Consider the following 24402-nt stretch of genomic DNA (forward strand, 5'->3'; position numbering starts at 1 on the left):
CCTCCACCAAGCCTGGAGGTTTCAGGGCTGTCAGACCAACACTCAACCCTCTGGTTGCTTCCTGAGTGTCTGGCAGATGAGCCCTTGTGGGCTTTGCCCCAGGCACCACTGTGCAGAGCTTGCCAGCGTATCTGTTGAAAGCCTGGAAAGGTGATGGCTGGACAGGAAAGCTGTAACGCAGGCTGGCAGGGTTGGGTTTGCGTCACGTTGCAGGGGATGAGATGCTCCTGTGTGGGGAAGAAGGTGGGTGGGGGTGAACATGAGGGTTCAGAGAGGAGCAGCAGCATCCACTTTCCCTAGGTTGCTCAAGGAGTTTGTTTGTGGGAGAGGCTGATGTTGGGGCAGTGGGACCTCCCAGCCTAAACGGCATTGGCACTGCGCCCATGCTTCTATGTGTGGATGTTTTCTTCCTTCAGGAGATGAAAAATACGAGAAAATCTTCAAGGAGGTGAAAGAAAAGATGGAAAAAGAGAGCGGGAGAGACGCAGCAGTTGTTGTGGGGGAGGATGCGGCCGCGGAGCCACCCACGGATGCCTCGGGCACCATGGTGAGAGCGGCTGCTGCCCCGTTTGGCACGTGCCACCCTCCCGCTGTGTCACTTGGGCCCCTCGCACCCCGCAGCAGCCTTCCCGGTGCCCTGCTGGCATTTGGGACCTCCCTGCCCGCATCTGGCCATGCTCATGCATCAGCTCAGCGTTGCCCCAGGGGGCTGCCCACCGCTGGTAGTTGTCCATCCCATGGGTGCGTGACTGCCCCAGGAAGAGATCCTGAGGACCGTGCTTGTGTGAGTGAATTTATGGCACTTTGTGATGGAGGTGCAGGTCAGCGCTGGGGTGTTTGCTGCTCCCAGCCCAAGCCCTGCCAGCTTTGCAGAGCTTCATAGCAGCAGCATGACGGTGCCCTGGGACTGTGCTGTCAGTGTTTGTCTCTAAGAGGCACCAGCTTTCTCGTGGTTCCCTTTTTGAGAGAGCTTTTGTCCAAGCTGCTTTGGGACTGGCTGGGGCCAGGCAAATACTTGGAGCACTGGAAGGTTCCTGGCTTGTCTGTCTGGCCAGATGAGCTTTTATAAGTGCAGATGCTGGAGTTCATTTCCCTTCAGATAAGGTCCTGCCTACGAGAGCAGGAGGCATCACAGACACTGAGCAGCGAGACAGGAGGACCCCATCACCCATCTCCACAAGAGCAGGAGTGGGATCCTCTTTCAGAGGCAAGCCTGTGCCTTGGGAAGGACCTTTGCTAACCAGCCACTGTCTTTCCTTTCCTCAGGTGGACATGCAGCTGCAGCTGCAGATGGATCAGATGGTGATAGAGGAACACGCCCTGGAGCAGCAGAAAGCTCTGGCCTCTGGTCCCCCAGAGGACACTGCCTTTGACCAGAGTGCTCGTCGAAGGCTTGTCAGGTTAGTGGGGGCTCCTGCACCCTACCTCCAGGTGCCCCGAGGGTAACACCCAACAGCACACCCCTGCTCCTGAGAGCTCCTTGTGTCTGCAGAGCCAGGAATAGCTGGGGACTTCAGAAAGGGTCTGATCCTGATGGATTTCAGGTTCCCTGGGAGCAGCTGAGTGTCCTCATCTCTGTAGGGCCACGCCGAGCTTTGGGGATGCTCAGCTTCCCACAGATGATGGGTTCCATTCTTAGAGTTGAGGCGTCCAGTGCAGACCATCAAGCCCATCCAGACAGCACAGACACCGTCTGACCAGCTCCGAAAGAGGCAACTCAAAGCTGGTGCCTTTGTTCCAGCTACCAGAGCAGGGAACCACACGGGCTGACAAACCCTTGACAAGCTCTAAATCAGGTGGCTTGGGTGCTGGTGGGACTGCAGGGCTTACCGAGGTAACTCGGTCCTTCCTCGTGCTCCTTCATGATGAGGCACGGGCACAGTAGGCTCCAGTTCAGGAAGAAGATCCTCTGCAGGACAGATGGTTTATGTGTTTTCCTGAGTGGGTTTGCTCTGGAAAAGGACCTTCCCGTGAATCTTGTCGGTGTTGATCACTGCATTTAGCGGTGCTCCTTTGGGGACAGGTCTGCTCGCAGAGCAGCGCAAACTAATTGTATGTTAAGGTCCCGTTGGCAGGTGGTAAAACCTAGGACCTACGCTCCCTGTGACTTAGCAGAGTCTTATTAGCAGGAGGTCAGGCCTTGGGTTTCGCTGGCCAGAGCTGAGATTTTACAGCCGTGAATACAGAAATAGCCCCTTTATTTGCGTCTTCCACCCCTTGGCGGTGTCGCCAGGCTGTGGTTTCAGGACTGTCCTCACTCCTTTCAGAGCCAAGCTGCCCGAGTATCTCCTGGACTTCGGCTATGTCATTCTGGGTAACATCCCCACGCACGTTGTGAAGATCACCAATGCCGGGCAGTTGCCTGTGTCCTTCCACGCCGATGGACGTGTTCTGCATCACACAGGTAAGCAGGGCTGGAGAGGCTCCCCGTGGGCTTGAGGGAGCTGTCTCTGATGGATTAGCTTAAGCTACTGGACATGGGGAGTTTTTTGAGTGCTTGTTTGTGTAGCTTTTCCCTCCTCAGGACCCCCTGCCCAGTGCTTTAGAGCCCGAGTTCTGGCCTGCCAAGGTCTGCCCTAATGCTTCCTTGCAGGGGCCAGATGTGCTGATCACCTTGGTCACCTCTCAGCATCTTCTGCCCTTGGCTACCATGAGCATCACCTGAGTTTTTGTGCACTCAGTGGGTTTGCGTTGCGAACAGATGGACCCTTTGTGGTTTGGAAGTGCTTTGGTTTCGAGTTCATAATGTTGTAGCGCTTCTGTTGGGCCTTTCTTGAGAAACCAGCCTGTGAGGTCCTCTGGTGTATCAAAATAGGCTTCCCAAACAGGCCTTGAGGTGAGGCTGCAGTGCTGGCAGTGACTCGGGGTGTCTGAGGGATGGTCAGTTGTCTCCTCTAAGTTGTTTTCCAGGGAGCACCACAGCATGGGGTAACCATGGTTGGAAATTCTCCTTTGGAGAAGTCTGTGCATCCTTCCCTGGGATGCTTGAGGAAGGAATTACTGGTGCTCCTCAGCTCATGTATTTCCTTTTTACTGTGTGGACCTTGGATTCTGGCTGTGAAAAGCCTTTCTCCTTGAGCAGTGACAAGGGAGAAAGAGCAGCAGGCTTCTCCAGAGATGCAAAGGGGTCCTTCCCAGAGCTACCAGTCAGGACAGCCGTAGGGCCTTAACGTGCTTGTGACACATTTCACGTCGCTTGTGTGTCTCAGCTGCTTTATTTGCCTCTGTTCAAGGTTTCGGCATTGAGCTTGATCACGTGAAAAACCTGCCCTACTGTGAGACCAAGACGTTGGAAGTGCGCTTCGACCCGCAGAGTGCCAACCTGCCCGTGGGAGAGGTGGAAGTGCTCCTGCCCATCAAGGTACCGCACCTTTTGGGGCAGGCAGCAGGTTGGGCACGGCAGCAGATGTCACCTGGGTCTCACCTGGATGCTCTCTCCTTCACTAGGTAGCAGGAGGCCCCACGTTTCCCCTCCGCCTCCGTGCCAGCGTGGCTGTGCCGTCCCTCTGCCTCTCCAGGGACAGGCTGGAGTTCTCCGCTGTCCAGTGTGGGCAGTGTCAGGTAGAAACCATCCAGCTTCGCAATGAGCTCCAGGTCCCCTGTAAATGGTTCGTGACTGTGGACGAGCCTGTTAAGAAGGTAAAGCACAGACAAGGTGTAACACGTAACCTCTTGGCTGGGTTTTCTTTGCCTCTCGTGCCTTTTCTGCCCCTGTGGCTGCCTGAGCACTTGGGCTACAGCTCACTGAAGAAGCTTTTGAAGGTACAGAGCAAAGCTCATTTGTCTGGACCTGTTCACTAGCTGATGCCTCACTTCTCTGCCATCTTCACCCATTCCTCCTCCTCTGAGGACAGTGTCTTTCCATCTGCCTGCCCTGCCTATATGTCTTCCCTCCAGTTGTAGGCCAGTGGTGGCCACGGCTGGTTTGGATGTGGGTGCTCTCAGCACCATGACAGTATCCCGGAGCACTGCAGGAACCGAGGGTTTGTCCTCGCAGACCAAGGAGACCTCACACTGTTGTTTTTTGTGCTCAGGTGGACAAATATTTGCCAGTGAGCACGCGTCGGAAGCTGCTCCAGGAGTTGAAGGCCAAGCCCCGCGTCTTCAAGGCACTGCCCTCAGCTGGAGTCCTGGCTCCAGGACACCGATGCAACGTGCAAGTCAGGTTTTCACCCACGGAAGAGGTGAGATTGGCGGGTGTCACCCCCAGGAGGTCTGGCAGGGCAGTGTGGTACCAAGAGCCCGGGACGTAACAGGATGGACACAAGTGCTTCCATGCCTGGGGCCAGTCCCAGGGATGTTTTAGTTGCTAGTAGAGCTGTAACCATCTTGTGCCTGGCTTTGGCTGGAGCCAAACACCGAGCAGAGAAGACAACCCTTATTTCTAGCCAGTGAGAGCTCATCTGCCTTTTTCGTGCAGCTGAAGTTTGCCTGATGCAGCAGTGCCAGGACTGTGTCTGGGCAACGTAACCCTGAGGACCTTTCTCATGAGCGTTGCGCTCCCTCCTGACTAGGTGGAACCATCTGATGGTCCATTTTCGATCCATCTGATACCGAAATATCCAGTTACACTTCGCACCAGGGTTCATCCCGGTTACTCAGAGCCAGCATGCAGGCGCTGTAGCCCCTGCTATAAGTTAATATCTGTTTTCCATTCACCTTAGAGGTACTGATAACACCCTGACCTTGGGGCAAGGGTGGAATTTGAGGCCCTGTCACCTGGGACTTCATGGAGGGGCTTTCTGCACTTCTCTTTTTCAGAAGTCCTACAGAAGCAACCTGAAGATCAACATTTGCCAGAGCAGCCAGCACCTTCAGCTGCAGGTGTCAGGACATGGGCTGGAGCCACAGCTGGAGTTCAGCCCCTCGGTGCTTGAGCTGGGACCATCACTGCCCTACAGCGGTGGGGCGGAGGGGTCAGTGGTGGTGAAGAACCCATGCGAGTTCCCCGTCGAGTTTTACTCACTGGAGTTTGACCAGCAGTACCTTGCTGAGGAGCAGGTGAGGAGGAAGGTCTCGTCCCCATGTGCATGCTCCCGTAGGTTCAGTGTTCCCAGGCTTCTGCTGGGGAGATGGAGGCAGTCCCTAGGGCAGAGCCTGGTGGCATTTCAGGGTTTGCCAGCTCTGCTGGCGGGCTGGGGAGGGGCTTGGCTAGTCTGTGTTGTCGGGAGGAAGGGATGAGGGAGAAGATAGGTTGGCTGGGGAGTCGGTTCATGTGACAGAGGTCAAGAAACATCCTGTATGTGGCTTCTCTTCCCTGTGCGCACAGATCCTGCGGATGCTGAAGGGCTACGATCGCCGCAACACCTTACTGCTGCCTCCACGCGCCCCGGGTGAGACGCTGCCCCAAGAAGTCCTGGACTACTATGAGGACCAGAAATGGCTGCAGGATGAGCGGGCAAAGTCCGAGACTGCGGAACCAGAAGGCCAGGACAGCGGTGAGCGTTTGGCATTGGCTGTCCTGAGTGTGGACACAGCAGGGAGTCCAGCCCACCTACCCTGAGGTCTCCATGACCTCGTTCTCCATGGAAAGCCCATGCAGCCATCCGTTCCCCAGCCTGGTGGAGGAATGCCAGGGTGAAAGTCTGTGGCTTGTAACACGCATCCTCTGCCAGCCCTGAGCGCGGCCAAAGCAAGCTCCCATCTGCCTACCGCGGGCTGGGGAAGTAATCAGAATAGCCCTTTGTGTCCCTCAGCCTCAAAGAGCTGGACTTGGATGAGTTCTTCAGCCCAATAGAACCAGGTCTAATATCATTAGCTGGTTTTAGATTTGCTCCTTCCCAGCAACAAAAGCAAAAGCTCAAAATTCCCCTGAGGGCAGAGACAGCCTGGACATGCCTTGGGAATTTGCATCCTTGGGAAATTTTCCATCTTTTGCATGTGGTTGTGCAAAGCAGGGGATGGTGAAGAGCAGATTGCGTGGTCATGTTCACCCTCTTCTCCCCCCTCAGCAAACTCTGAAGATGTCCAGTCTCTGTCAGATCAAGAAGGAGAGCACTCTGCTGAGATGGTTCACACCACCTCATCCCGTAGCTTGGTCGTTCCCTCCCCCATTTTTGATGAAAGCCAGTCCAACAAGGTGTACTCTAAGTCTGAATGTGGAGAAGAGGAGGAGGAATGTGCTGAGAAAAGACCTGGGACAGATAAAAACCCAAAGCTCTTCACCTATTTTATGTCTTTGTGGCAAAAGCCTTGGGGGAGGACTTCAGAGTCACGTCCATCACTTCACTGCAGCCTGGTGCCATCTTCCCTCCTGTAGGCCCCGAGTCCACTCTTGCATATGAAGTCTGTAGGATCCTGAGAAGAGTCTGGGGCAGGGACAAGTGAGAGGCCAGGGAGGTTTTCCCCAGCTTTGCCAAATGAGCACCTTTGCTCCCAGGAGCTGCTGGGATCAGGATGGTGGTGTTCCCTTTCCTAGGCAGGGCAGCAGGCTCTCTGTCCTAGAGGACCTTGCGAGCCAAGATGGCTTTTGGTGACGTTCTAAGGGCAAAGGTGGGAGCTCTTTGTAAATGCTGTTATGGTGAATTCAGAGCCCAGCCAGATCTCCTGGTGTAATATTCCTAAAGCATCCAGCTTGGCCCCCAAACGGAGCCTCTCCCTTGGGACTGTGTAAAATGCCCAGTTCTGCGTGTCCTCGACTTATCAGGACCCAGGACCAGGCTCCCATGAGGACCATGTTGGCAGTTCATGGAAGGAGACTTGGCCCAGTACTTTTGGTTATTGCCGGGTGCTCGTTCTTCCCTCTTTCTGCCACCCCATTTACTATAATCTGAACTGGAACCTTTTACCAGCATCTAGGGTGGACCCTGATCTGCCCAACCCTAAAGGAAGGGCATGGAGAGACCCTGGGCATGACGTTGGTTTTGGCAGACTCTCCTCTCCCAGGATCTGAGGGGATGGGGAGGGTGATCAGGATGACAGGTAGGCAGGAGGCTGATGTTTCTACCCCGTTCTGCACAGCAGGGCATCGGCAAAGCTGGAGGAGCAGCAAGGAGGGGACTACAGGAGAACTGGAGGACAGCCCTGTCCAGAGGGCCATCGCCCGCCACCTCGGCATCGATATCTCCGCAGAAGGGCGTGCAGCCCAAAAGCACAGAGGGATTGTCGTCATCGTCCATGGGGCGCCCCTGACAGGTATGTGAGCCACAGCCCTGGGCTGTAAGGATGGGGGGAAAGCAGGGGAGACATATCCTGGTGGGCCATGGTGCTTGGTTGATCAGTTGAAGAGCATCGAGGGAAGCCACAGCTCTGCAGGTACATGAAACAGTCGCAGGCCTTCACCCAGCTGGTGCAAGTGGTGTGGGTCCTCCTGTGTCCATACAGCTAGGCTCTTATTCCCCCAAACAGGGTGGCCATGTCCCTGCTGCCTCGTGGGACCACATTGCCTAGTGTCCCTGTTGCCTTGTGGAAGCAGTCCCTAGCCCGTACTGACCCCCAAACTGGGCCCAGACGTTGCCTGAGCCAGCGCTGACCAGTGCAGGCTGGTAAAAGATCCGAATGGTGGTGGGACAGGGCTTGAAACCCTGGCCCAGGGTTGAGGTCACCACAAGGGATGACATCCTCAGCTGAGCGTGAAGTGGAGATGATCCACCTGGCTCTAGAGGACAACGCTCCTACCCATGCTCAAGCTGCCTCCCTCGTGGTTTCCCCTGAAGTGGCGCTTTGCTTTGACTGTCCTTGAAACTTTGAAATCCTGTTCAGGGGCTTTCCAGAGCCTGTCCCTGAAAATGCCTCACGTGCAAGTGTCACCAAGCGGTCTTCCTCTCTCTCAAGGCAAGACATCGGCAGCGGTCGCCCTGTCCAAACACTACGGCACTGCCTGCTTGTCCATCGACGCCGTGGTGACAGAAGCCATCTCGGACGGGAGCAGCTTGGCGGGGCTCCGTGCCCGGGAGCTGTGCATGGGGGCTGCCACCAAGACAGAGGAGGCTGGTAAGGAGAAACGCTGAACCCACCGTGACCATCCCCTCCTGCTTGCTCCAGGGAAGCTTGACAGCCCTCGGGTCCCTCAGGAACGTGGGCGCAGTGTGTCGAAATGCAAAGCCATTCAGAGAGCATCTCTGGTTATTAACAAACCCTCGATTCTAAGGGCTCAGGCAGAGGCACTTTTACTGCCCCTGGACCTCTCAGCACATGTTCCTTTTTTCCCAGGAGCGCTGAAGCACCTCTGTCTTTCTCAGAGTTTTTTGTATTTCCTCAAAGCCGAATCCAGCTCGCTCCTCACAGTCATCAGGCAGAACTCTGCCCACTTTAACAAGGAAAAAGCCCTCTGAAGGGGCTCGTTAAGCACTAGATGGCTGACTTTGAGCGTGGCTTCACAAACATGAGAGGAGGGGAAGAAGAACCTCCTGGGGGAGTTTGAGATGAGACACGCTGCAGATGAGCTCTTTTCTCCAGAGATTTTCCTATACGTGCTGCCAGGTCACGGAGCTCGTGCATGTCGGGCTGTTCTCCACGTGAGACTGGAGACTTTTAGGAAACTTTCTGGTGCCCCAAGCTCTGCAGGGTGAGGCCAGACCCTGGCTCAGGTGGGAGGAAGTTTTGCATCACTCAGCTTTGAACCTGGTTGGGTTGGGAGCCGGTGGAGGGATGGGGGGCCTGGGTGCCAGGTGGGTTTATCCCCCACATGGAGGATTTAGCTCCAGCGGGGTGGAAGGTGCCTGCTTGCTCCCCGGAGCACAGGGCCGTCCCCAGCCCTGCTGAGCCATCTGTTCCCCTCCGCAGGTCAAACCGCAGATGTCCCCCTCAGCCTGCAGCCCAGCGCCGAGGCCGAGCACAGCCCGGCCGTGAGCGAGTCCAGCTCTGGGGACAAAGCCAGTCTGCGGTCCACCAGTTCCCAAGACCAGGCGAGAGCCACAGGGGGCAGGAGGAGGTTGCATGGCCGCCCATCCCGGTCCCAGAAACGGCATCTCATGGATCCAGGAGGCTCCCAGGTGAAGCATTGTCTGCACTGGTTAACGTGTGGGAACTTTGTGTTGCCTTTGAAGAGTCATCGAATGGTTTGGGTTGGAGGAGACCTTTAAAGGCCACCTAGCCCAACCCCCTGCAGTGAGCAGGGACATCTTCATCTAGACCAGGTTGCTCAGAGCCCAGTCCAACCTGACCATGAATGTTTCCAGGGATGGGGCATCTACCACCTCTCTGGGCAACCTGTGTCAGTGTTTCACCACTCTCAGCGTAAACAATTCCTTCCTTGTATCTAGTCTGGATCTCCCCTCGTTCAGTTTAAAACCATCACCCCTTGTCCTATCACTACCGGCCTTATTAAAAATGAAGGGGCTGCTTACAGGGGAGGCTCCTTGTCACCCAGAGCCCGGTGCAGGGCTGTACAATGCAGAGAGCCAGCTGGGCAGGCTGAGGGTGGCTCGGGGTGGGAAGGAAACCCCGTACTCTGGCAGAAAAACTCTCCTGGGTCTTAAGGGTTTGGCAAAGTGCAGTCCTGGCTAAGGGGGCTGCAGGATGCTGCGCCGGGGGCTCACAAGCTTGGGTCTCTGCTGGCCAAGGGATGTGACCCCCAGAGTTGTCCCCTAGAGCTGCTGGCCTCCAGTTTTGCTCTAGTCTCCCACCAGTGAGAGACCCCAGCTCCAAGCCCAGCAGCTGGAATTGTTCAGGGGGTTGCAGAGTGTTCTATTTTCCTTGTGTTCAACGTTGCAGGGCTCATGCAGCTCTTATGTCAGCTCTCCCATTCTCTGCGTCCCTGAGCAGCGGTGGCTGAGCGTCAGCAGCAGCACAGGAGAAGAGCTGGGCTTTATGAGCCGTGTGCTGCCCGAGGACTTGCTGGTGGCCATCCTCTCTGAAAGGCTGCAGGTATGTGGGGTAGGGGCAAATGATACCTTCCTGCTCCAGAGAGACAGGCAGCGAGGTGTGATCTGGAGAGGAGGAGGTCTGCATCTGCTGTTGGAGGAGTTGCAGGGATCCTTGGGTGAAGCTGCAGACGCCATAAGTTGGCCAAGCACAGGGAGAGATCAGAGCTTGTCTGAGTTGATGCACTTGGAACAACGATGGCTGATGACCTTTGACATGAGGGTTTCCTGACCAGCCGAGAGCCTGATGCGTGCGACAGCTGACTTTCTCTTCCTTTTCAACTTTATTCACAGCTGAGTGACTGCTACCAGGGAGTGGTGTTTGATGGCCTGGAGACCCTCTTTGCGTGCAACATGGCGTCTGCTCTCATCTGCCTGCTCAAAGCTGTCAGAAATCGGCCTTACATCTATTTTGTGGACCTGTTCCAGGATTATGCTTCTTTGAAAGCCAGGGAGGCAGCTGCAAAGGAGCAGGAAGGTGAGACTCGTCATCTCCGTGCCTCTCAAATCTTCTCTCTCGAGCCCTCAACCTTCTCTGTGTGTATGTGGGTTACCAGCAGAGCTTGTAAGAAATGTTTTTATTAATCCTTCCACCTTCTGCCTCAGCGTGGCCAGCACTCGGCTCACGGGTGCTTCAAATACAGCAGAGCTGAGGCTCTAAGACTGGCCTTAGTCCCTAACATTAAATCTTGGGCACAAGTGCGAGCTGTTGTGGCTCCATAAGTAACCACCCACCAGCTGTCCACAACGCTGGGGCACGGGGACTCGCTGACCACGAAGAGTTTGGGGGATTATCTGAATTTTGGAGCAGGGATATGGGCTCCCCAGTATCTCCTGGCAGGATGACAAGCTGGGTCAGGGCAGAGTTGCGAGTCCTCACGGCTCACCCAGCACAGCGAGCTCTGCTTGCAGTCGCTAATGGTTTCTCCTCTGGTGTGTGCTGAAGAACGGGAGCGGGAAGAAGCTGCCAGGAGGGAGCAAGAACGACTCAGGCAGATGGATGAGGAAGAGTATGAAGCCCTCACTGAGGAGCAGAAAGCTCAGTTTAACGACAACATACGACAAGTCCAGCGTGAGAGGAAGAAGAGGTGTGTAACCTTTGCATGGGTAACTCCCCAGGTTAGCGTCCCTGAAGGGTTTCCCTGCTCCGGAGACCTTGGTTGAGCTCTGAGGGGTTTCAGAGCAAAGGCCAGTTCCACCTCCCGGGTTCCCAACGGAGGAAGGAGCTTCTGCTGCTGAGACGCAGGGAGCTGAGCTCTGTGCTTGCCTTGCCACTGCGCTTAGAAGTGTCTCTACATTAATGATTTTAATTCTCATTTTCTTCCTGTGCCTCCTTCACCAAAGCAGAGGGGTTGCGGGGTGGGTTTAGATACCGGTGCCGCTGTAGGTGAAGTCCCTGCAATGCTGATCTCCCAGGTTTCCCTTCCTGAGTGACCCCAGCCAGAAATGCTGGTGTCTCTTAGGCTCAGCTTCAGCAGCAGGTCAGCCTGGGAGAAGTTATGATCCAGGAAAGCAGCTGCATTCAGGAGGATGCTTAGGATAAGCGTAAACCTGCGTTAATCCCCGCCTGAAACTCCGGGAGGGGCTTGCTTAAAGCGAGCTTGCGTTTCAGCACTTCTTTCAGTGCAGAGCGATGGTGGATCAGTCTTCGGCAGTGTGCTGGAGCTGTCCAGGTTGGACCTTCTCGGAGAAGTCCACAATTGAGTTGCACAACTGAAGTTGCACTGTTGAGACCTTATGACAGCAAGGCTTAGATTTGGCTGGCCCTGGAGGTCCCCTCCCACCTTTCCTTTCTTCGGATGTTCCCAGCCTCCCCAGGTTTGAGGGAAGTCCATGAAGATGGTCTAAGGGTTCAGCCTGGCCTCAGGGTCAATGAGTGAAGTGTGGGACCAGCTGGGATTGCCGTGAGCCCAGGTTTCTGGTGGTGACTCTCAGGGATGTTTTCTGTTTGGCTTGCTGTAGGGAGATGGAGCGGGTGGCTCGAGAGCTTGAGGAAAAGCGCTTGAAGGAACAAGAGCTGATGAAGAAGTCATCTAAGCAGTGGAGGAGAGCGGTTGGAAAAAGCAAAGTTAATGATTTGGTGAAGAAAAGCCAGTCTGGAACCAGGCGGGTAGGTGGTTGTGTTTATAGAGAGGAGTAAAAGCCCTGGGGACCTTCCCGCTGAGTTGTACCATTCCCCGAGAAGCCAGCAGTGACACGCAGTGCTGGGGACAAGTACCTGGCCATGAGTAACACATGGGGCTGTGCTGGGAAACAACAGCTGGTGTTGGTTCATGCTGCTGCTGCTTCCCCAGAGGTGCTTTCCCATGGGTTTGTTGGAGAACTGCTCTTCTAGGATCGTGCTGCCTTCGAGTCACGGCTTCAAGTAACTCCATCCATTCGCCGTGAAGCCCTAGATAGTTCTAGTCCAGGGTTTCTCCCCACTCTGCCTGTGACTTACACCTCTGAGCCACGTTCTGTCTGGGATGGGGTGTTCATTAGTAGTCAGGCTTCCCAAAGGGTCAGCCAGCAACAGGGATGCTCAGCACACCAGAAACGAGCCCAGAAGACTGCGCAGGAGTAAGGAGGTGTCTTCAGTTCCCTGTTTGGGTCGGGGAAGCTGTTCTGTTCTTTATCTGGTTCGCAGGACTCCTCATCAGTCTGGCACTGGGGAGTTTGGTTTCAGTTGAGCTAAACTGAGTACCAGTTGCGTTCCAAACTGGGATTTGTAGAGCACGTAGCATGGGTCTCGGACAAGGCTCGGGGCACTGTTGCAAAGATCATCACTGTCCTACAGCATTGGAGTCGGTGCTTTGAAATGCTCACTGCTTTTTCTTGCTCCTCCTGTCCAGAGTTCGAACACAGCCGGCAGCACCCGATCGGATGTCACCAGACGGGTGAGCAGGCATGGATCTGTAAAGGAGCACCGAGACTCTGCTGCAAGGGACAAGGAAGATAAGAAGAAGAAGAGCAAGGTTCCCCTGACGGATGCCTGCCCGGCGGTGGCTGTGCAACCCTCAGAGCCAGAAGAGGGAGAAACCAAAAGCGAGGACCTGAGTGACAGCGAGAAGAGCTTGGTCCTGAGGTTTACGATCTACGAGACATTGCGGAAGGACATCACACACATTTTGTCATCCTGGGACAGGGTTCAGGGTATCCTGCAGCCCCGTCTGAACCACGAGGAGATGCAGCACCAAGCAGAAGAGCAGCGCCAGCATTTATCCAGCCACAGGAGCTGGAAAGACAGAGAGAAGGAGCGTCAGGAGAGGCTGGAGAAGGAGAACATGGAGAAAGAATGCCTGGAGAAGGAGCAGCTGGAAAAAGTGAAGGCTTGTGAGGACTCCAAGTTACCTCAGCTGGAAGGGGAAGGTGCAGAAGGCTCAGCCAGAGGCCAGGCTGTTGGGGTGCCCTGCTTGAACATCCAGGTGCTGGGCTTAGAAGATGTGACTAGGAGGATCCTGGAGAGCGGCAACCTACCAGCGGCAGAGCAGGTAAAGCCCTGCGAGGCTCAGATGCTGAGCCTGCCATGGTCTGGGCCCCGGTGCATTGTGTCCCACCAGGTGACAACGGCATAGAGCCTTGTCCAGGCCACTGATGTTGTTCCCCAATGTCTCTGCAGCAGCCACGCAGCTGGGGAGGTTCTCAGCACCCCTTACATGGGTGGAGAGAGGGAGCACTCTCTGTTCAAGCATCCTCCCTGTTCAGAGAGTTTCCCAGTTTGGAAATCCTTAAAAATGGTCCTAGGGCAGCTCATGGTCATTGTTTCCTTCAGCTGAGTCACTCAGCGGAGAGGTTTCTCTCTAGGTCCTGGCCCTGCTCTGGAGCCTGCCCACCCCACTGGGCACACAAAGAGCACTGTGCTCCGTGTAAATTAAAAAAAACATTACCAGAAGCTCAGTGCCTTCAAGGGAGGAGTGCGAGGATGAAGGTAACGGGAGTATAAACAGGGTTTTCTCTTATGCTTTAGATCCTGGATCACCTGGGACTGGGTCCCTCAGAGTCTCCCATTCCCCCTACCACTTTGTACTCCGTGATCCACTACCCGGAGCAGCGGATGGCCCTGGCAGCAGGAGAAGCCCTCGAGCACTTCATGTTTGTTGTGCCAGAAGATGCCACTGCGGAAGCTGAAAAGAAGGATGCAGAAAGTGTTGTGGATGACCCCGTCGTGGCTGCAGTGAAGGTGCCAGGGCAGGGGGCCAGGCTGGATGGGAGCATGGGGTGGGGGGAGTGGAAAAGGATCACTGTGGAAGGGCAGTGAGGACAGGACAGGGTCCTGTGTTTGCAAGTGTCCCTTCTGACTGTCCAAAAGAGACAGCCCTGCATGGGACATAGGGTGGTTCTGGAAGACGAGAGAAAAAAAGTCACCTAAAGCCCTCAACTTCCCTCGAAGAGAGGGTCCTGGGTGAGGAGAGGTGTCAAACAAAGTCCAGTAAGGAAGACCAAGTCCCTGGGCAGTTATTAAAACCAGTAGATGCTGGTTACTTATTTATCCTCTCTCCTGTTTGTTAACAGACGTGCAGCTTTCGTTCCAGGACGGGGATGTCTCAGGGCAGGGCTCACCTCTCTCTGCTTTCTCTCTCTGTCCTTGGTGCGAAGAAGTCAGAGGAGCTGCTGACCCCAACCAGGAGCCAGCTGAAGAAGGAGAAAGCCCCGGGCAGCCGGGAATCTGTGAGGCTCAAGCAGGTCTCCAGCCGGGGCAGGGTATCTCCCCGGCGGCCGGGCACGGCAGCGCCCACACGTTCCCCTGAGGTGGACCAGAGCAGCGTGGAGAGGGTCCCATCCCCAGCGGGGCCTGTCAGGTGAGCTGTGAGGGAGGAGGTGATCCCTCTGCTTCAGGTCCATCTTGCCAAACAAGGTCCAACGTCCCCAGCTCCGCAGGGACCCTCTGCCAGTGCCTTCATGGGATGGCAAGTCCACAACCCTCCTCCTTGTCTCATTTGCTCGTTAGTGATGTGTGAAGCCTCCTCTTTAATTGGCAGGTTGAGCAGCTGCCGGTGGATAGTGCCTGCCCGCGGCGAAGTGGAACTGAAGGTCTACTTCAGCTCCACGGTGCTGGGCCAGTTTGACCAGACACTGCATTTTGAGGTCCTGGGGACACACCGTCTGTACCAGCTGCACTGCAGGGGCACCTGCCTCTATCCCACCATCAGCCAGGACCCGCGGTAAGGCTGGCCCATGGGAGCCTCCCACGCTGCCTCCCCCTAAACTGAGAGCCAGGGCTGTCCCTTGTAGCCCTGCGAACTTCTGGCTTGGGCAGAGTGTGCTGCCTGAGCAGCCCAGCATCTGTCCCAAGCTTGGAGCTGGGAACCAGTGCTGGTGCCTCAGCCACCAGTAAGGGTTATGGCTTTCTGACCAGGTTGTCTTCTTGGAGCATCTCAAAGCTCTTCATATTCCCCATTTTCTCTCCCCAGGCTGGTGTTTTCTCACTGGAGGAATAGCAAGGCGGACAACGACATCATCTTCAAGCAGTATGTCATGGACACGGGCGTATTCCACTTCGGACCACTGCTGTGTGGGAAGTCAAGAGACCGGTATGTGCTCCCTGCCCCGAGTGAGCACCCTGATGCGCTGCCTGCTCGGAGTGAGATGTCGGGATGGGATCTCCAGGGCCTTGTGCTTTCATGGACATGCCTGGAGACATGCTGTCCCAGTGGCACAGTTCAGGGCAGGCCCAGGCAGAGACCTGGGAGATACATGGGGCCGAAGGGCTGCGGATATGTGAACTCGAGCAGATAAGAGGCACATGGGTCTTGGAGGAGCTGGGGAGAGATGGAGATGATCTTCCTACCTGGTGGGTGCCTTGGTGGCCAGAGCCACGTGCTGCTTCCAGTCTGAAGGTGACTTGGGGCAACTGATGTTCCCTCTTCCACATCTCAGCTTTGCCACCAAATGAGCTTTATGGTGCCTTTTGAAAGTGCTTTGAGCTCTACGGGTAGACTGAACAAGCAGTTCTTCTGCTGATGGTTTGCAAACCATTCCTTGATCTGTAACATTAGTCAGACTTTATGATTTGACCTGCCAATGTGCGTGTGGGGCGGTGTGGAACCTGCAAAGGAGTAATTCTTATTTAAGAATCACATTTTCCTGATCCCCACCACTGGATAAAGTCTGCCTGAAGAAGTTGTCATTGTAGCTGCTGGCATGTTTCTATTTTTGACATTGCTCTTTTTTTTTTAATATTAGAGATGAAGTTCTTGTCTTTCTGGGAGCTCTGGAGGGCTGGTGGTATTTTGACAAGCCAAGGAAATCAAATCAAAACAGTTTAAAAACCACAAGAGGATCTTTAGCCAGGCTGATGAATGGTCTTGGGTTTCTGTTTGCTTTTTTAACCCTTTAACTCCAAATTCTGTTCCACATCTGAGGGAAGGGACGGTTGTTAAATTCAGCGTTCCTCTTGGGAATTAATCCTTTCTGTTTCCTTCCCTCAGACTTGGAGCTGGCCCGTGAAATCCAAGGCAATCTCATGAGGTTTTTGAAAGAGATAAGCTGAGCTATTTTTCAAACCTCTTTTCAAAAGCATTTCTGTCTACTCTGCAGGGAAGGAAACCCAGCAAAGAAGGGGGAAGAACCCATGTGCCTGGTGTACTTTTATTTTTCCAGGCACCCTTGAATTGATATTTTGTAAAACACTATTTGAGTGGCCTGTCCATCGTCACGCTTCTGGGATGGAGGCACCAGGTCCAGGGGCAGACATCAAAGTAACACAAGGATGAGCACGTATAATATGCAACGTGCCCCTCAAAATGATCCTTTTTCATAGCTTGCTTGTTAGACCCTGGCCTTCCAGTGCAGCCTCCTGGAACACAGGAGGGACACGATGCTTTCCTTGATGTGTCAGCAGTGCCAGGGTCTCCTCTGCAGCCTTTTCCCCTTTTTGTGGACAGGTACAAGGCGCTGCCCTGTCCCTCCAACTGCGAGAAGATGACCATCCTGAACGTCACGCCCTTGGCAGTAGAGGTGCATTTCTGCTTTGAGCACGATCTCAAAGCGGGCACGTTCCTTTTGGACCCACCCAGCATGAGGCTGAAACCTAACGAGAAGCAGGTAGGAGAGGGGAGGGCAGGGCAGGCACGGGGAGAAGGGCCAGGAGCCGTTCCTCCTGCTCACGGGATGCTCTTCTGTGTTTCTTTTCGCGGGGATGGTGTTAGGAGCTGAGCGTTTGGGCGTACCCCACTTCAGCTGGCCTCGTGGAAGACAAGCTCGTGTGCTGCATTGAGGAGAACCCAGAGCCGGTGGTGTTCCCCCTGTGCTGCGAAGGGGTGCAGGTGGAGCTGGGGGTCAGCCCCAAGGAGGTGCATTTCGGCAAGCTGCTTCTGCACAGGTCAGTCCTCCTGCGGCCGCTGTGCCGGCGAGCTCCCCTGCAGCTTCTCTGCCTGTGTGGCCACTCAGATCAGAGGCTGGGCTATCAACCCTCTTTCTCCCAGCAGTTCCCAGTCTCTCGCTCGCTGTGCCTTGCTGGCTTGGATATCCCATGACAGCCACAAGCTCTGTAGGCCCCCAGCAATGCCGTGTGATGGGCGTCCCGGTGGATTTATGTCTTGTCTGCTGGTTCAGAGAGCAATCCAGTTGCTCTTCCTTATCTCCCTTCTGTTGGATACCCTTCTAACCAAGCTCTCCCCCAAGGACCTCACCTCTCAGGCTTGTGACACAGAGAAAACATTTAACTATAGTTTCATACACATGGATGGGGCTGCTCCAAGTTGCATTCAGTTGCAAGGCTGGCATGGCCATCGAGCAACCAGTGCTGAGTGTCTCTGTGTCTCTGCAGGACGGACAGCAAGACCCTGGTCCTGCAAAACAGCACCCCACTGCCCATGGCCTGGCGGCTCAGTGGGCTGGAAAACCTCGGCGAGGACTTCTCCGTGTCACAAGATCGGGGCTTTGTTGGTCCCCGCACAGAGTTTAGCCTGCATCTATATTTCAAGGCCACGAAGCCTGCCAACATTAAGAAGACAATCCGACTAGAGGTAAGATCGAGGGAGCTTTTCCTCCCCCTCTACACGGCCCTGGTGAGGCCACACCTGGAGTAACTGTGTGCAGTTCTGGGCCCCCCAGTTCAAGACAGACAAGGAGCTACTGGAGAAAGACCAGCGGAGGGGTACAGGGATGTTCAGAGGGCTGGAGCATCTCTGCTGCGAGGAGAGGCTGAGGGAGCTGGGGCTGTTCAGCTGGAGAAGAGCAGACTGAGGGGGGATCTGATCAATGCTCACAGATACCTTAGGGGTGGGTGTCAAGGGGATGGGGCCAGACTCTTCTAAGTGGTGCCCAGCGCCAGGACAAGGGGCAATGGGCATAAGCTGAAACATGGGAAGTTCCATCCGAATATGATGAGGCAAAACTTCTTGACTTGGAGGGTGCCAGAGGCCGGGCACAGGCTGCCCAGGGAGGGTGGGGAGTCTCCTGCTCTGGAGATGTTCAAAACCTGCCTGGACGTGACTGCAGCCACCTTGCTGCTGTGCGTGGCTGAATGCTGTCAGTTGGTTGTCCAGACCTCAGCATGCTCCCTGCACCCATCCTGGGGCTCTTAACATAGAGCAACAAGCTCTCACCCTGGGATTTTGTTCCTCGTGGTTTAGTGGCTGCATTTTGGTGAGGATGCTGGGTGATTTAAGAGGAGAGGGTTGATCATCCCCCTGTACTGGGCACTGGTGAGGCCGTACCTCGAATCCTGGGTGCAGTTTTGGGCCCCTCACTACAAGAAAGACCTTGAGGTGTTGGAGTCCAGAGAAGGGCAGCGAAGGTGTTGAAGGGTCTGGAGCACAAGTGTGATGAGGAGCAGCTGAGGGACCCGGGGGTGTTTAGCCTGGAGAAAAGGAGGCTGAGGGGAGACCTTCTCGCTCTTTACAACTGCCTGAAAGGAGGGTGTAGCGGGCTGACAGGGTTTCTTACTGCGGCAAAACCCCGCTGGGTCAGCCCGTGAGATGAACAGGTTAGGAAAGCTTGGGAGTCCACAAATGCTTGTCAGGCAGGGGAGGCTGTGGTGGAAGCAGCTGGCAGAGACAAGGACTCGTAAGTTGTCTGCCAAAAGAATTGAGGAGAATGGTCTGAGCAATGTTTGTTTCTTGCCACCTCAGGTTTCAGATGCTGAAAATGCCCTGGGAATTGTTCAGATTGAAAATATACAAGTCTTTGCAGAAGCCTACGATGTTGCTCTGAACATCGACATTTGTAAAGGTAAGTGGATGCCCCCAAAACGAAGTAGCCCGGGTGCATTGCGTTGCCTTGGCAGGTGGGCAACCGAAGTGGATGGGATGGGGTGGGCTGGGATGGGGTGGGATGGGATGCAAGCGTGGCACGGATATGTAACACACGTATCCTGCAAGCTGCGAGGAGTGAAGCGCTGTCAGGGCACAGTCACCCTTGGGTCTCTCCCCTCCCAGCTTTGAAGTGTGCAATTAATTTGGGGGCTTTGAAACGACAGCGATGTGAACAAGCAGTTGGCAACTCCTGGAGGCGCAGCACGGCGCATAGAGTTCTTAGTTCTGTGTTTGGAAGCAGGGAGATGGAAACTGAGCTCCGTAGTTGCTGAACCCTGCAGGTATTCTCTAAGGGAAGGGGCAGCAAAGTTGCTAGAGAAGACTTCCAAAAAGGGAAACTTGCTGAGGAGGGTTTTGCGCCGCCTGAGAACTCCAAATATGCGTCTTGTCCCTTGGTGTAGTCTGCAGCAGCTCACAAATATTGACCATTTCTTACCTGCCCCTGCGGGTTTTCTGCAGGTACAGGCGGCACCGTGGATTTTGGCATCCTTCGGGTGCTGGATGACGCGAAGCAAGTGCTGAGGCTGAAGAACAGAGGGAAGTACGAGATTGCGTACAGGTGGGTCCAGCTGCCTGGGCTGTGCATGCGCGATGCCACCCCCTGCCCGGGCCTGCGTTCTCCTGGCCGTGGCTAGAACCTGTTCCCATGCTGGCTACCTCATGGGCTGCGTAAATACAGAATCTGGGCTCTCCGACCTCAAGGATTTTAAGAGAATCCAGCCACACACCAGCAGTTCTTCACAGGAACTAGAAGGAGAGAGCCTGAAATTTAAGCCCTTCTGCTGGGATTCATTTCCTTCCTTTGAGGGTCAGCTCACGTCTCGTTATGAGACTCTTTAAAGGAAGGACTAAGACAATCAATATTGCAGTTGGCTTGCAGCACTCTTGATTATCTGCACTCTGTCGAGATCTGGGATTCAACAAGCAGAGCTGGACTCTTTCCCTCTGTTTTTTTTTATGGTCCTATGCAAAGTCCTGGCTGTGCTGGTGGCACCTGTACTTTTAACTTCAGAGATCTTCATTCCTTCCCTTTCTCCCCAGTTTCAAGCTGCAAGCGGCGGATACCAGTATACCCGACTTGGCGTCCCACTTCACTATCCAGCCGCAGAAGGGCGTGCTGTCTGCCTTTGAACGCTCTGTGCAGGTCCAGCTGTCCTTCCACCCCAAGGTGGAAATGAATATTGAGGACAAACCCATCCTGCAGTGCGAGGTGAGCTGCCTGGGCCGGGCGGTGTTAGCAGGACACGTTCTTGGGAGTGTTAGTGGGACACATCTTCTGGAAGGAAGGCTTTAGCTGGGGAATCTTGTGGTGCTTCCTAAATGGAGCTTATTGCTGTCTACAAGTACCTGAAAGGAGGGTGTAGAGAGGTGGGGGTCGGTCTCTTCTCCCAGGTAACAAGCGAAAGGACGAGACGAAACAGCCTCAAGTTGTGCCAGGGGAGGTTTAGATTGGAGATCAGGGACAATTTCTTCCTCGAAAGGGTTGTCAAGCACTGGCACAGGCTGCCCAGGGCAGTGGTGGAGTCCCCATCCCTGGGGGGACTTAAAAGCCGTGTAGATGTGGTGCTGAGGGCCATGGGTTAGTGGTGGGCTTGGCTGTGCTGGGTTAACGGTTGGACTTGATGATCTTAAAGGTCCTTCCCAACCAAAATGATTCTATGGTTGTATGAAAATCTGGCTCTGGAGGAGGCGTTTAAACAGGGAGGGTGAGTTGGTGGGGTCAGGGACAGAGCTAGAGGCTGGCCTCTGCTGCATTTCCAACCCCTCCTACGGTTCCAGGTGATTGAGCCCAGCATCGGCAAAGGAGGTGAGACCGTTGCCATCATCCCGGTGAGGGTGACAGCGAAAGCCGTGTTCAGCAAGTACAGCATTAGCCCTGCCTCACTCATCACCTTCGGCACCTTGGCAAAGGGCACCTGGAGAACCTGCACCTTCCTGCTGGAGAACAAAGGCATCCTGGACTTTAATTTCCTCATCTACAAAGCAGACCAGGATGCACCTCTATGGCCAAGGAAAAGGTGAGCGAAGACCTGCACCACCCTTCCTGCCTGAGGAGGCACTGCAGCATGGCTGGTGGGTGACAGGCAGCCAGGACACCGGCATTCTTGTCCATCTGCATCACTGGCTTGTGAGCAGGGAGCAGAGAAATGCCTCAGTGTCCCCACGTGTAGGACACAGGTGGTGATGTAGCTGATTTCTCCAGAAGCTATGGCAGTAGGAGGTGCAGGCAGCCCCTGGGGAGCAGGAGGGCTTTCCTCCATGGGGAGAAAGGCCAGCTTTGGCCTTGGAGAAAGGCAAGGGGAGCTCAGCATGATGGATGTCTTCTGCTTTCTCCTCTCAGGTCATACCGAAGGAAATCCTCCCTGTCCCAGAAGAGTGAAAACTTCAGCAAAATTACTTTATCACCCAGGCCAAGCAAGGGCTCGCTGACAAAGGACACAAACCCCTTCCAGCAGGTGGGTGGCTCCTGCTCCCCAGCATGTGCGCATGCAGGTGGTGTGGGAGGAGGCTGCTGTGGCCGAGCCAGGGGCTCGTTGCCGTGGGATGGAACATGATGTGTGTGATGGAGGTCCATCATAGCACCTCTGCTATGGAGACAGGCTGAGAGAGTTGGGGCTGTTCAGCCTGGAGAAGGCTGCGGGGAGACCTTCTAGCACCTTCCAGTGCCTGAAGGGGCTACAGGAAAGCTGGAGAGGGGCTTTTTACAAGGGCATGGAGTGACAGGACGAGGGGGAACGGTTTTAAACTGAAAGAGGGGAGATTGAGATGAGATCTGAGAAGAAATTCTTTGCTGTGAGGGTGGTGAGACCCTGGCCCAGGTTGCCCAGAGAAGCTGTGGCTGTCCCCTCCCTGGCAGTGTTCAAGGCCAGGTTGGATGGGGCTGGGAGCAACGTGGTCTGGTGGAAGGTGTCCCTGCCCGTGGCAGGGGGTTGGGACTAGATGGGCTTTAAGGTCCCTTCCACCCCAAACCAGTCTGTGATCATCTCCCAGCCACAAGCAGAGGCAGGAGCTGCTCAGTTCCCCTGACAGTCCCGTGCTCTAGCTCAGACCTGGAGCTGTGGGGTCAAGAGAAGGGAGCAGGTCCTGTGTTTGGCAGCTGCTAGCCAACTAGATCTGTGAATGCCCCAGCCAGAGAATGTCCCTGTTTGAACTCCCAGTCCGTTGATATGAGATGACCTTGCTTTTTCTTCTTTCCCATGCCCTCTCTTCTCTCCCATCACATCTCACAGTTATTTCTGCTCTTCTGTTTTACCCTGGGAGGTTGAAGGATCCCAGCTACCACCTTCAACTTTTACACCCAAGCTCCTTTCTCTACTTGGGCCAGGCCTGCAGCTTCTCCTGGCTCTTTTTGTGCCATCCTGGGGCTGCCCCTGGGCCATGGAGTCATCCCTTCCTGCCCCAGGACTAGGGGCTGTGGCCTGGCTGGAGGTCAAGGAGTGGCATACTCCTTGCTGGGGATGCTCAAGGTAAAGCTGTTAGACATCAGCCTCTCCTGGGACTCTTTCCGCAGGCTCGCGTCACTGCAGGCATGTTCACGGTGCACCCTGGCTTTGGCTCCATCCCTGCTGGGGGCCAGCAGATGATCCTTGTGGATTGCTATGCGGAGCCACTGGGGACATGCGAGGAGCACCTGTCCATCTATATCAGCGACAGAGACCCCAAGGACAATCCTCTCGGCATCCCCTATACCCTGTTTGCCGAGTCCTGCCTCCCAGGTACGTCTGCGGGTTCCCGTGGCCCGACCTGCTGCTGATCAGCACTCAGACTTACTGCTGGGACAGAGGGACACCCTCACCCTAATGTCCCATCTCAAAATCCTCAGAGGTTCCAGTCCTTTTCAAGTTCACCAGTGGGGAGGGGCTGGGAGGGATGCATGGAAGGATAAAAGGAAAGCAGTACCCTGTAAGGCTGAGGGTGACTGAGGTCCATCCTCACAGCCAACTCCACCACCCAGGTTGAGTTTTGCAGTGACATGGGCAGAAAGGGCTTATCAAGCCTTCTGAGAGGCCAATGGGGTCCAGCAAAATTCAGCAGGAAGGCTTCTCCATCCTCAGCCCTCCCTCTTGTCTGCTCACAGCGTTTGTGGTTGACGACGTAGAGTCCATCTTTGAGGAGCATCGAATCTGCAGCAGCACCAACCTCGACCAGATCCTACAGACAGAGCAAGACAAGGGCGTGTTCATCACAGATGAGAACAAGTTTGTCTTCACCAATGTTCTGCTTGGGCACGGGGCCACAGCTCGCTTCAAGATCTGCAATGTGGGCAAAGTCCCCTGTGATGTGGTCCTCTCCATCAAACCCGCTGCTGATGAGGTAAGAACAAGAGGCCATGGGGAATGTTGCTCTTTAAAGGCTTTGTGGTAGCCTGCCTTGTTCTCTGGATTCATTACACCCTTGTGCCCAGACTAGTCCAGCTCAGTGCGGGTCAGACTACGGGGCAGAGCAGCAATGCCGGGGTGACAGTTGGGTTGAATTCAGCATGTCTCGAGCAAGGTCTTGGCTCACCCCTCTGGGTCTTTGGTGGGAGACCTGAACCCTTCTGAATATCTCTTGGAAGCTCACTTCAGAGGGGGCTTGTCTGCTGAACTGATGCGCCTGGGCTCAAAGCAGAGCAGTTCCTCAGGCTCCGTGGCCTTTTCCTTCTCTTTAAAGGCCAATTATAGGTTATTTGCAGAGTTTTCCGTGCAGTCCCCACCTCCCGTGTGTGCTGGGGTGGCTGCCCAGAGCTCAAAGCAAGCTTTTGCACTCCTGGGCTTTATGGCAGCTCCTGTGCAAGGTGAGCACCTCTTTGGAGTCACCCTCTGAGATGGAAGGAGCCTGTCCAGGGAAGCAGGAAGGAAAACACGCTGTCTGGGGCTGTTGCCCATGATGCATATATGAATAAGACTGCATCACGTTGAAGGATGTTTTGTCCTAACACCGCTCTCTGGGTTCCTCCAAGCTTCAAAGCCGTGTTAGCAACGTTTTCAAGGTGGAGCCTGATCGGATGTGCCTGCCCAGCCACTCGCACGCCTTTGCTACGGTGACCTTCACTCCACAAAGGATGCAGAGCTACCAGTGCACTTTTGAGGCTTCCCTTGATGCCCCGACAAGGTAACTCACCCTGGGAAGTCTTGGGGTGGGGGGGACCTTTCTGATAGCTGCCTCTCCTCTCAGAGCATGTAGCCCTCTCGCTAACCCTAACTCTTAGTAGCCCTAGGTAGGTACTTAGCGTTAGATAGGACAGGAAGCAGTAGCTACTAGGTAGAGCAGAGCAGAAAATTTAAGAGTTGTAGTTTAGCCTGTACGAGTAACGATGAGGACAGTGTCCTCTTGGGTAGCCAACTGGAAGTGATTGAGTCAGAAGGAAATGGAGATGTGCA

The 24402-nt window shown here is 54.9% G+C and overlaps 1 protein-coding gene across 1 annotated transcript in view; it reads left to right on the forward strand.

The window, feature by feature from the left end:
- The window catches only part of LOC137669483 (hydrocephalus-inducing protein-like), a 164747-nt gene that overhangs the window by 118952 nt on the left and 21393 nt on the right, over positions 1 to 24402 (forward strand). The window contains exons 28-59 of the mRNA XM_068411584.1: positions 417 to 547; positions 1267 to 1400; positions 2268 to 2404; positions 3234 to 3361; positions 3448 to 3639; positions 4035 to 4184; positions 4762 to 5001; positions 5270 to 5438; positions 5952 to 6147; positions 6965 to 7134; positions 7774 to 7932; positions 8725 to 8933; positions 9655 to 9807; positions 10098 to 10281; positions 10750 to 10891; positions 11766 to 11913; positions 12635 to 13273; positions 13750 to 13962; positions 14379 to 14581; positions 14762 to 14944; positions 15194 to 15313; positions 16667 to 16826; positions 16931 to 17103; positions 17551 to 17749; positions 18857 to 18956; positions 19499 to 19598; positions 20081 to 20249; positions 20819 to 21057; positions 21381 to 21495; positions 22551 to 22755; positions 23118 to 23353; positions 23982 to 24133. Of these exons, the coding sequence (XP_068267685.1) occupies positions 417 to 547; positions 1267 to 1400; positions 2268 to 2404; positions 3234 to 3361; positions 3448 to 3639; positions 4035 to 4184; positions 4762 to 5001; positions 5270 to 5438; positions 5952 to 6147; positions 6965 to 7134; positions 7774 to 7932; positions 8725 to 8933; positions 9655 to 9807; positions 10098 to 10281; positions 10750 to 10891; positions 11766 to 11913; positions 12635 to 13273; positions 13750 to 13962; positions 14379 to 14581; positions 14762 to 14944; positions 15194 to 15313; positions 16667 to 16826; positions 16931 to 17103; positions 17551 to 17749; positions 18857 to 18956; positions 19499 to 19598; positions 20081 to 20249; positions 20819 to 21057; positions 21381 to 21495; positions 22551 to 22755; positions 23118 to 23353; positions 23982 to 24133 (5848 nt within the window). The remainder of the gene's footprint in view (positions 1 to 416; positions 548 to 1266; positions 1401 to 2267; positions 2405 to 3233; positions 3362 to 3447; positions 3640 to 4034; positions 4185 to 4761; positions 5002 to 5269; positions 5439 to 5951; positions 6148 to 6964; positions 7135 to 7773; positions 7933 to 8724; positions 8934 to 9654; positions 9808 to 10097; positions 10282 to 10749; positions 10892 to 11765; positions 11914 to 12634; positions 13274 to 13749; positions 13963 to 14378; positions 14582 to 14761; positions 14945 to 15193; positions 15314 to 16666; positions 16827 to 16930; positions 17104 to 17550; positions 17750 to 18856; positions 18957 to 19498; positions 19599 to 20080; positions 20250 to 20818; positions 21058 to 21380; positions 21496 to 22550; positions 22756 to 23117; positions 23354 to 23981; positions 24134 to 24402) is intronic.

This window comes from Nyctibius grandis, chromosome 12 (genome assembly GCF_013368605.1).
Source record: "Nyctibius grandis isolate bNycGra1 chromosome 12, bNycGra1.pri, whole genome shotgun sequence".
Lineage (NCBI taxonomy): Eukaryota > Metazoa > Chordata > Aves > Nyctibiiformes > Nyctibiidae > Nyctibius > Nyctibius grandis.